This window comes from Typopeltis vanoorti, chromosome 26 (assembly GCF_054136105.1).
Source record: "Typopeltis vanoorti isolate ZY-2024b chromosome 26, IOZ_Tvanoo_1.0, whole genome shotgun sequence".
Lineage (NCBI taxonomy): Eukaryota > Metazoa > Arthropoda > Arachnida > Uropygi > Thelyphonidae > Typopeltis > Typopeltis vanoorti.
In genome coordinates, this window is record NC_143574.1 from 29,414,771 (window position 1) to 29,426,418 (window position 11,648).

The 11,648-nt window shown below is 36.5% G+C and overlaps 1 protein-coding gene across 1 annotated transcript in view; it reads left to right on the forward strand.

Annotated features, from left to right (window-relative positions):
• The window catches only part of LOC150092450 (synaptic vesicular amine transporter-like), a 71,184-nt gene extending 59,992 nt beyond the window's left edge, over positions 1-11,192 (forward strand). Inside the window, exons 12-14 of the mRNA XM_090415023.1 lie at positions 6,550-6,595; positions 7,551-7,638; positions 10,874-11,192. Of these exons, the coding sequence (XP_090271149.1) occupies positions 6,550-6,595; positions 7,551-7,638; positions 10,874-10,966 (227 nt within the window). The 3' untranslated portion in view covers positions 10,967-11,192. The remainder of the gene's footprint in view (positions 1-6,549; positions 6,596-7,550; positions 7,639-10,873) is intronic.
• Positions 11,193-11,648: the final 456 nt, after the last annotated feature.

Genomic DNA, 11,648 nt, shown 5'->3' on the forward strand with positions numbered 1-11,648 from the left:
GATGATGATGCAAAGACAGGTAGGGTAATCGGGAATGCTGCTGATATGCAGTACTTGCAGAATGATTTCAATAGACTGGAATTGTGGGCATTCGAAAATGAATGTCAGTTCAATGTCAGTAAATGTAAAGTCATTCACTTCGGCATGACTTAGATATCCAATGTTGTATTATGTTGGTGGGATTAAGCTAGAAGAAACTGATGAGGCTACGGATCTTGGGGTGTTAATAGATAGGAAGTTGAAGTTCAGGGGCCATGTGGCGAAGATTGCAAATACAACTCAAAAGATAATTGCAATGCTGAAACGAACGTTCACATGTAAAGATAAGGATGTTATTTTGCCTCTTTACAAGGCCTTGATAAGACCTCACTTGGACTATTGTGCGCAGGTCTGGTCTCCTGGTTTCCGTTGTGATTCTGATATATTGGGGAGAGTGCAAAGGAGAGGGTTAAAATTGATATCAGGATCGTGGAATACTGATTATGAAGACAGGTTGAGAATTTGTAGACTGCAGACACTAGCAAACAGGAGAAAGAGGGGTGATATGATTGAGACTTACAAACTTCTTAAAGGGTCATACAAGATTTCAGTCGATGGAATTTTTCAGTTTATGGAGCGTGGGGAAAGGACTAGGGAATCTTTGGAAACTGAGAATGAAGACGCCAAGAAGATGTGAGGACTTGATTTTTCTCTTAGAGGGTGGTGCGTGATTGGAATCGATTGCCATTGGATGTTGCGAGTGCAAGCAGGGTGAATGAATTCAAGAATAAGTATGATAGCTGGTGTGTGTAGTATGTGGACTCTCTGGAGGTCTCTCTTAATAATAATAATAAAAAGGAGAAAGAAATATATATAAATAATCTTGGCTACGCAGACGATACTATCTTGATTGGTGAGGGGTGAAGACTGACTTGCGAAAATTAATAGAGCAAATAAATACGCAAAGTGAAAAAACGACCTTACGTTAAATTTCAATCCCTTCCTAAAGTTATGATGGAAAGCAGAGAAAAACACACCGCAAGGTAGAAAAATAAATTACAGAACAAGTCAAATCATATACTAATTTAGAATATCTAATTAGATGACAAAAGCTAAATACAGTTGGGAGAATTGAATGTTTAAAAGCTTTACATGGTTTACTGTTCACTACGGAGCAAATGCATGGATATAAACTAATCTATCTCCAACTACAATGAACCACAACTACACCAACACCATTTACCTTACACCACTACCACTAGTATTTTTTATATTTTGTAGTTTAAAAGTTTCGAAATTGACCAAAGAGTCTGTGAAAACAAAACTTTAGTCGACTTAGTGTTACAGCTCTTAAAAGACAAACTCTAGCCAAGGACCCATGTTTGTCTTTTGATTGATTCTTTTGATTACAGTTTCACTGGCTTGACAGCTGTTTTGAAAAATTGGATTTCATCAGCACGAGAAGAAGAAAAAAAAAACTCTTTAGATCACCGCGGCAGTCCATGTAGGAAATTTGTATTTTACACAATGGACTTTCCGTCGATGTGTGAATTCAGTAACTCCAGTGCTGAAGGTTGTATTCTCATAAACTTATCAATATCGTCAAATTGAGCATTCTAGGCTCTTCCTTCAACGTAAACGAGGATATTAGAAGGATTGGCACTTTCCAATTGTGGACCCATCGGAGATTTCAGGGATACAAAGGAGGAAAATAAAATTTCGGAGATAGCGGGTAAATAATGTCAATAATAAACAATGCATAGAAGAGAAAAATAACAAACCTAGTTATAACGGGAGAAATGTCTTCAAAAATATATTAATTACGGGGAAGAATAGAAATTCTTCAGAACAGATAAGCCTCTTCACCACGTTGAGGTAAGGATTCCCGAAAGAGATTAAGGGTCACTAATACTTTAAAAAAAAAAAGAGAAATAAATGAAGAAACTTTGGTATTTACCATAATGTAAAAACACGCTTCCTAGGAAATGTATGCTGTTATTACATTATGGTGGGAGATCACTACCCAGACCGGTTTCAGCCTTTTTTTGAGGCCTCATCAGTGAGTAGCTAGACCAAATTATAATCAGAATAGCGCTCAGAACTTTACTCACCTTTGCAACGAGTTGCCCGGTATTGTACTACGTACTAGGACTACTTGAATTGGCTCACGCTAGTATTCGCCGATACTTTTATAGTTTACTATATTCGGCATAAAACTCTGAGTTTCTTATTCGGTTTTAAAACAATGTGGGATTTAATATCCCCTTAATTTAAATAATGTTTATATCGTCGAAATGAAGCCTGTTGGTTCTTTATATTTAAGCAACTTAAGTCGTGCCTGCACACTACGATAAACTTTGTATGCTATATTAAAACACTGCAGAATCCTATGCTTAAAGACTGAGAAAAAGAGATTGATTCTTGGTTTTGTTCAATATCCTGGTCCACCACCCACTATACAGCCCAAACTTGGCCTCTGTCTGATTTCCAAATTGGAAATTGTGACTTGTGGAAAAGCATTGTGATCTTAAAGGGTTTATACAACCATTTCAAACTTACGAAACATAATATTTTCCTCGAAAGTGTTTGAATGAAGTCTCTGTTCATTTTACATCACTTGTGAACTTGCAACAGTAAACTCGACCTTTAAATGACCTACACGCGATGCCAAATTGTTAATTACCGACAATCAAATATAAATGCCTTATTGTATGCGCAAAAGTAGAAACAAGCTAGTTAAAGAAAATTGCCCTTATTATAATTATGTAATTAATATTTCTTCACAGGAAGTAATTCAATGTTTCAACATTATTTTTATATATGCTGTTCACAGTAAGAACAGCACTCAGAGCACTGGATACCGTAGCGTCAGTCTGTCTAATGTCTGACATTCTCGAGTTCTTTAAATATTGTTACAAAATTATAATTATGGTTTGGACGCCTAGCGTAATTGCACGTAAGAAGATAAATGCATGCATACAACTAACCTTTAGAATTTTCTTAAGTTCTCAATTTAAAATCCTTCACATGAAGCAAGTTTCCCTAGGTTAACAGAACTATTCCCTGAATGGAAGAGTTCTATAGCGATAATGCAGGGCAGTTTTAACTCATGTACTGTACAGATGGAGACGATTTGTAATAATTTTATATGGCTTCGTATCATTTTTGCTCAGTTTATTTATTTTCGCATCGAAAAACGATCATAATAAAGCCAATTCTGAGTTAACACCATAACCCTTACTAATATTATAGCCTATAGTGCCTACATTAGGGTTCGCGATCTTGATCTCGCCTTTCAAACTCCAGAACAGATTATGTGTGTGTGTGTGTGTGTGTGTGTGTGTGTGTATATATATATATATATATATCATAAAAAAATCAGCCAACCCCTTTTATTCTCTTATTGGGAGTAAGCGAGGGCGTTTCAGCCCTGTCTAACTTTTTGGAGACAGTGGGCATTTCAATCTCCACTGGTAGACAATCAGAGATAGCTGGCCCAAGACTGTCACTAATTTAAGCAGCACATAGTGAAGAGATGGCTTACATGCGCTGCCATCTTCTGGTCCCTGACAAAATATTTTTAATGTGAAATAGTGTGGGTTCTACGATCGATTTTGTTGAGTTTACGGGACGAAAAACCCGATTTCCTGGAGAAAAAAAAATCGCTTGCCAATGCCAGAGATCAATTTATTCGGGAACAGATCGAAAAAAAGTTCTTTTAGCCGGCGACTAGAATCGAACTGACGACTCTTTCTTCGGACGGTCTAGCGCTGTAGAGTGCAAACACAATTTCCACTGAGCTACGTGAATGGATTTGCGTGTGTGTATGGGTAATCTTTTCATCCTGAATGGAACGAGTGATAAAAAAAAGTAATGTTTAGGGAAATCACTAGGCAGCTCTCTTAGCTATTTTCATTATTGCTGATACTAAATCATAACGTTCTGCCGTGTGTTCTATTGCCCATTTTACCTGGAAAGTAGAATTTTTTTTTTTTTAAATCTTAACAGGCACAACAGCTGGCAAACACAGGATGTTAATAGACATTATATACTGGTCTCATTGCTTTAGTTGTTTTGACTATAATGCTCAATGCAACCATTTCAACTCAATCCAAGAGATTGTAAAGCCATGGCAAATTAATATTGTGGGTAGGCTAGATCAGCGTTTCCCAGATTTTTTCTACGACGGAACACTTCACAAATCCTGAAATTTTCACGGAGCACCTTGGCTATTTTGTAATGTATTAATAATTAATTATGGCATAATCATAAAGAGTATTAGTACACTTATGTATACGGTGTGACATGTTGACAAATATAAATTACATTTAAATCAGTTATCAATCACTGGACTAATGAAATCTTGGAGCATATTGTAGTTTCCTCAGGCCAACATCATTAAATTAATTTCTGCTGATTTTCATTGACATATCCCATTCTGATCGCCAAAAATGTATAATATTATAAGTACTTACGAGTGAATGCACACTTTTTCTCCTGTCTGCTGGGTTGTCCCCTCCTTTTGTGTATCCTGGAGATCGCTTTGTGGGCTGGGTGTGGATGACTCACTATCTGTTGCATCACAAACACCTTCAATACGAGATTTCTTAACACCAAAATTAAAGAAAGTCCCTTGTCTCTTATTCATATTAAAATTTAAATCTGCAGGCCTATTACTTTTAAAAAAATCACGGCACTACGGTTTTGAAACTTTCACCGTACAATACGAAATTGCGAAGAAAATATTCAGTAGTAATAGATTTGAGAGCCGGATACAGACTACCTTGATCTTCAATTTCAGTGGAAAAATTTTCTTTATACTTCCTTGCTGATTGGTCACTAACATTTGCAACACAAATGTTATTTCTTTCAGCTTTGAGTACAGAGGATACGCCGCCCATTGTTATAATCGGCTTGCAGGCAATTTTTATGACCAGTCATAAACAGCGGTAGTCCCTATCCCAAATTACTTCCATGCTTAAAAATACACGACTTCGTCACTGACATCACGGAACACTTGTTCACTTTCCGCGGAACACAATTTGGGAAACCCTGGGCTAGATAATTCCGGTACTCAAGACCTTAACAAGCCATTCCTGGAAGACTCGTTTCAAACCATGGAATATTCAACGCTTTTTATGATATTAATACTGCATGCCGCCAAATCACATTTACAGTAATGTGTAATGAAGGGTGCGATAAATTATACAATTCTAAATTGCATACAGCTGGACATTAGTGACAATTCACCGACTCTCAGTGAGCTGTCATATTAGTTCTTACGATGCATCAATCAGGGCATTATGTTATCTGTCGTTAATGTAATTAAAACATGGAAACGCGAAGAATGTTGAAAAGTATACGTCACGCCTATCGTGTATCACCAGGTTCTTACGAAAAATAATGATCGCGAGGAATTTTCCGTGAAACCATAACTCACTTCGAACTTAACAGGTGTGGATGCTGTCAACACCGCTCCAAGTCTGGCACATCCCACTAGATTGGATGTTAAAGTAATTCCTAGTGGATTCACAGAAGAAACATCAACTCGGCTGGATGCTTTTTTGAAGACCAATGAGAACTCACTAGAAATGCTTTGGGAAGAAGTCAAGGTGATAATAGAGGATACAGCCAAGAAGTATCTCAAACTAATAAGAAGACCAAGAGACCCATGGATATCAGATTCAACATGGGAACTAATCAAAAGAGGCGGTTGGAAAAACAGGGAGGCACAAAGACTAGAGAATATGAGATTGCATAGAGAATTCATGCAATCATCAAGCGATAGAGTTCCAGATGAGGAGGCACAATTATAAAAGGATGTTTTGTTTAGTTTATGATCTAAAGCACAAGTTTAAGTCCAAATTGAATGTCATAAAAGAATAGAGCATTACTAACAGAAGAATTGGAAATCAAAAACAAGTGGAAAGAATAATTGTGTGGAACTGTACAGTAGAGTGGATATAGAAAATGTGGAGGAGTCCTCTCACCAGGAAAATTCTGATTTGGAATCTCTTCCAGGTTGAAAGCAGCTTAACAGCAATAAGGCCCTAGGTGCAGCGGAATTCTAACAGAGTTTGGAGACACATTGAAAGGATGGAAGGAGGACTTTTCAGAACAGTAATAGAAGGTAAAGTTCCTGGAAAAAGAGGATGGGGTAGACCTTCGGTGAGATGGATGGATGGATGGTGTGCGTGTGTGTGGAGTGACTGATCTTCGGAGAGTTGAAGCCTCCAGAAAAGCATATAACAGGACTACATGGTGAGGCCTGGTGTGGCACATCACCGAGTATCGGAATGACCATACGGCATCTGTGGATATCCAGTGAACATATGAATGACCGCTACATAAAACGAATTGTGATGTGGATCCCATTGAAAAGGAGTCAATTGTAAAAATTTATTTCAGATATGATAATTTACATTACGCATCCAATAGTCTTATCTTTTATCCTTTGATTTACCCCTCATCCCCCTTTTAATGGAGTATCAATTTGCTTCTGTTTATCTTTGTCATTTTTATTTATATAATTTCAACATATATAAAAAAAATCTGTTTTTCTTTTATTAGGACCGGCTTTCAGTGCAGGAATTGTTAAAGAACACGGATTTTCTAAGTGAGTGTGACAATCAGTCCTATTTTTTTTTTAGCATAAATAAAGACATTTCAGGTATCTATTAAATGTCAGTCCACTATTTACTACTACCTTGTCTTAAGACAAAGAGAAGGTATAAAACATAAATCAGCTAACGCCTTTTTATTCCCGTATAGGGAATAGTCCTATCTACCTTATCTAGCTTTTGGAGTCTGAGTGGGCAGTTCAATATCCACCGATGGCCAATCAGAGATAGCTGGGCAATGACTACTCACTAACTGTAGGCGGCCACCGATGAAGAGACTGGCAAACAAGTGCTGCCATCTATTGGTACCTAACCCTAACAGGATATGTTACTGTCTAAAATAATGTGGGTACTACGATTGATTTTCTTGAGTTTACGGGACGAAAAACCCGCTTTCCCGTGACAGATCGACTAACTCGAGAATCGGTTGAAGATTGACTTAAAAACACTTCCTCCACTCAGCAACTAGACTTGAACTTAAGTCTATCCTCGAGCTGCTAAGTGCTACTTCCACTTAGCTATACAGGCCTGATTAAAAAAAAAAAAAAAAAAAGTTTCTGTATTCAACGACTGAAGGAACTTTTCTATGGTATCTTTTTCCGGTTCTTAAGTGAATCAATCTTCGGAGTTTGTAAATAGCTTTTTTTTTTTTTGTTCTTCCAAAAGAAAGCTTTTAATCCTCATAAATGCAACCGCAGAACATACAGTAATCTAGTTTGGATCAAGAACGCGAGATGGCGCCAGTTGTCTATCCATGTCACTTTCATCTCTCATGTCATGGAAAATACGCTAAATTATGCAGTAATTACAATAGAAGGAAAACTTACCTAATTGGGACTAATTGGTGCTGCCTGTAACAGATGTATTCGTTTATTTTATGATTTGAAATATATGAATAATATATTTATATATATTTAATTTTTGCTGAATAAATATGTATCCATATCATAGGTTGGTATACACTGTGGCTATCATGTGCTTCATATATGCTCCTCTGATGCTAATTCTACGGAAGCCTCCCAGTAGGGATGAAAAGAAGGTACGTGAATGAATATTTTTAATATAAAAAGATAGTAAATTAAGAAACAGCGAAGCGGCCGATCCAGTTAGTTGGGTGGGATAGATTATCCGCTGTCCGTGTGGAATGGACGTTGGTTAATGATGAATTTCATTATTGACCCTGTTTATTGGAAGCTGAAATGGCCTGCATGATTTATCCTTTGTCAAAATAACAGTAAAAGAAATGAATATCATGATGTAATGATGAGTGGTCTAACAATAAGTTACTCTTTTTTTTTTAATTGATTTAGATATTGCATTGTTGCTGTTCTTTATAATCATGCCAAAGCAACTCGTGGATGAGGCTAGTTTATCGCCTGTGAATTCCTTTTTGTTCTCTAGCCATTTGTATGTTTTCCGTGGATAAAAAAACCTTTTTATAAATTAGAGATCCCACGAAATTATATACTTGTGTATATAATACTTGTGTGTATAATTGTGTATATATACTGTGTTTGCTTACAGGTTGTGTAAGCAAACAAAGTTTGTGGCTGACGTAATTTCAACAATGGGCAACTCGTATATAGAAGCCTATGACTGCACATCACTTGCCTTAGTATCCCATAATGCAAAGCACATATCCTTACGGGTATGTATAATGCTATACATTATGGGAAGGATCACTACCCAGACCGGTTTCGACCATTATTGAGGTTTCGTCAGTAGGAGCTAGACCCAGAAGTGATACCAAGGTTGAAGTAATGCAGAACTCATATTTTCATACGAGTATGAAAATATAAAAAGGTGTCACAACTTATTACTAAAATACTCTGGATTAGGGATGGATGTTGGAAGTTTTCCCACTTGGTTATACCATAAGTATAACCAAGTGGAAAAACTTCCAAAGAAAAATAAAAATTTATTATCCAGGATAGAAAAGTCCAGGACCTCCATGACACTGGCTGTCAGCTGAAAAAGTCGGTGGTGTTCTAGAGCAGTGCTTTCCAAACTTATGAATGTAAATGCCCCTTTGGAAAATTAAAATATTTCAACGTCCCCCTCTCGAAAAAAAAATCGTAATATAGACATATATTATTATAATATTATAATATTTATTGTACGTGCACATGAAACGTAAAACAATTAGTAATAAAGAAAGAATTAAAAACATAAAAGAAGTTTAATAACAATTAAATGTGATGGATGAGTTTCAATACTGCTACACCAATATCGGGTGAAATATTTGAAACTGCAATTCTTAGATTTCTTTGCAATGCTTCTATTGCTAAGCAAGACCTGCGTTTATTTTTAATTAGCAATTACGATAAACGCAATCTTTAACATATAAATGAACGGAAGATTTTGCGTTTGTAAATTTTTTTGTGCTTCTTATCAATAGGTTTGAAGTGAAACATATGAATAAACATATGAACCAACACCAATGTGTGAATTTTTCCATTAAAATATAAAAAATAACGAAAGAGAAATAAAAATTGAATACGTTTCTTTCAAGATAAAATATCTACTTAGTCTTAAAATATTTTAAATTTGTTTTCATTATTTCACGGGCCCCTTCAACAAAACTAACGGCCCCAACAGGGGCCCCGGACAATATCCGAAGTTTAGTGGCATTTAATTGATCGCATGTGCATCCATGGTAGTCAAATGAATATATAAAATTTTTTGATACGTAAAATTTAAGTTAAAGCAAGGGTGACTAAAGTGACTCTGTGGGTAGATCTAAATCTAAATCACGAGTGTTTCTTTCTCCCCCTGTAGTGGGAGGGACATGAATATGTTGCGAAGAATTAATTAAACAACGCAAATTTATATGGATAGCACATGACTTCATTTATAGTTTTGTCTTGCAAGAATGAAACATTTACGGTGACCTCGAAGTGAGAGTATTTTTAATCAAAATGTGGTTAAAAATGGACAGATCGATGGAGATTAATGGTAAGAGAAAAATACATTTCATATTCACTCTATTTGAAAAGAACAGAATCAGTTAAACGCGATTTTGGGAAATATATTTGATTAAAATGTAGGTAAATTGTATAAAAATTGTTAGTCTATTGAAAAAAATATTTTTCATTTCATGAAATAAATAAATAAATATATATATATATATATATACACCCTCTGTACAAAAAGAAACCGAACATTTCGAAAATCGAATAAACTAGTGGCGCCACCTGTTGTATCTTTTTGTTGTCGAAAGCTGCAACCTTCATTAGTGTTCTGTCAACTGTTTATGACATTTGTTTCATTAGAAGTCGAGTTATAGTGCCAAGAGGGACAGGGTGTTTTGACGAACAGTCGGTCGTCACAATATTCATGCCGTGCGCGACGAATTCTCGCTATCAATCGCTTCAAAACTTCGAGATAAAACTCACCATAGACGGTTTGGCCAGGCAGAACGAATTCTTTGTGGATAATGCCCTTGGAATCGTAGAAACAAATCAGCATTGTCTTTACTTTTGACTTCTCCAAGCGGCCTTTTTTTTTTTTTTCTCGGATGCCTCTCTTCTGGTGGTCTCCACAAAGAATTGCGTTTTGTTTCGGGCTCATACTCCACGTTTCGGGCAAAACATCACGTTTCGTCACCAGTAACGGTCGTTTCAAGGAACTTTGAGTCCTTACGAGCGGTTTTAATGAGGTCCTTGCAATGTTCAATTCGTTCAATTTCTTCCCCACAAGTCGTTGGTCGACTTGTGGGGAAGAAATCGCGAATTCAATTTACGAAGGCCCAAACTCTCGGTCAAAATGTTGTGCACAGTTGATTTTGGAATCCCCAATTCATCTTCAATCAATCTCACGAACGATTTCTGGTTTTCTTTGATGAAATCACGCACTTTTTGAATGTTAACTTCGCTCAGTCAGGTTTTTGGACGGCCCGGCTTTTCGTCGTCCTCAAGCGTCTCACGACCACTTTGAAATCTCTTAAACCACTCATAAACTTGAGTACGGGATAAGCATTCATCACCGTATGCTTTTTGAAGCATTTGATGCATTTCGATAAAACGTTTACGTCAATCTCACTTTCCTACTGTTCGTCAAAACACACCGTGACTCTTGGCACACTATAACTCGGCTTCTAATGAAAGAAATGTCATAAACGGTTGACACAACACTAACGAAGGTTGTCGCTTTCGACAACAAAAAGATACAACAGGTGGCTCCATTAGTTTCTTCTGTTTTCGAAAAGTTCGGTTTCTTTTTGAACAGTGTGTGTGTGTGTGTGTGTGTGTTCATCTTTTTTTTTTTTTCTCCAGTCATTACTAAATAGTAGCGTGGTTCAGTATGCCAGCTATACAAACGAGGAATCTCCAGAAGATGATGTTGAAGAATCACAAGAGAAGAAATGATAAAAAATGCAGTGTATTCGTTGATCCTCACTGATAAGACAAATCATCAGTTCAAATGGTTTGCAATTTGAATGATCATCACAAAAAAAAGAACGAAAGAAAAAGAAAAAAAAAAGAAATGTTGTAATTGTGTAATATATCATTATGGCAACATGTGCCTACACTATTGACAGTATTGTTGTTAGTCATGCTGTAACCTACTTACAATAAAGATGAATTAATTCTGTTTTCTGGTTTTCAGTAAATAAAAACTAGTAAGCTTGTGTGTTGGTTGGAGTTTGTTTAGAGTATCATGGGAAATATTACGTATTAGAAATTAAAGGCATTCGTCAACTGCAGATTCAGATACTCAAATACACAACATATATATCTACAGTATATATTTATGACAAAAGTATTTGGACATCTACTTTTGGTCCAAAAATGCATTTCTAGTACCGAGTACTACCGTCTTTAGCCTGAATGACAGGCTAAAGATGGGTTAAGGTCTAGACTCTGAGCTAGCCAGTCCAGCACTTCAACGTTGTTTTGTGGAAACGAGGCTCGGACACGCAGTGCAATATGGCATGGAGCATTGTCGTGTACAAAAATCACTGCCGAAGTACTTCCACAGCATCGGAAGCATTAAGTCGTTAAAAATTTATCCAGGTAGCCATCAGACGTCATGGTTTTAGGTACATTC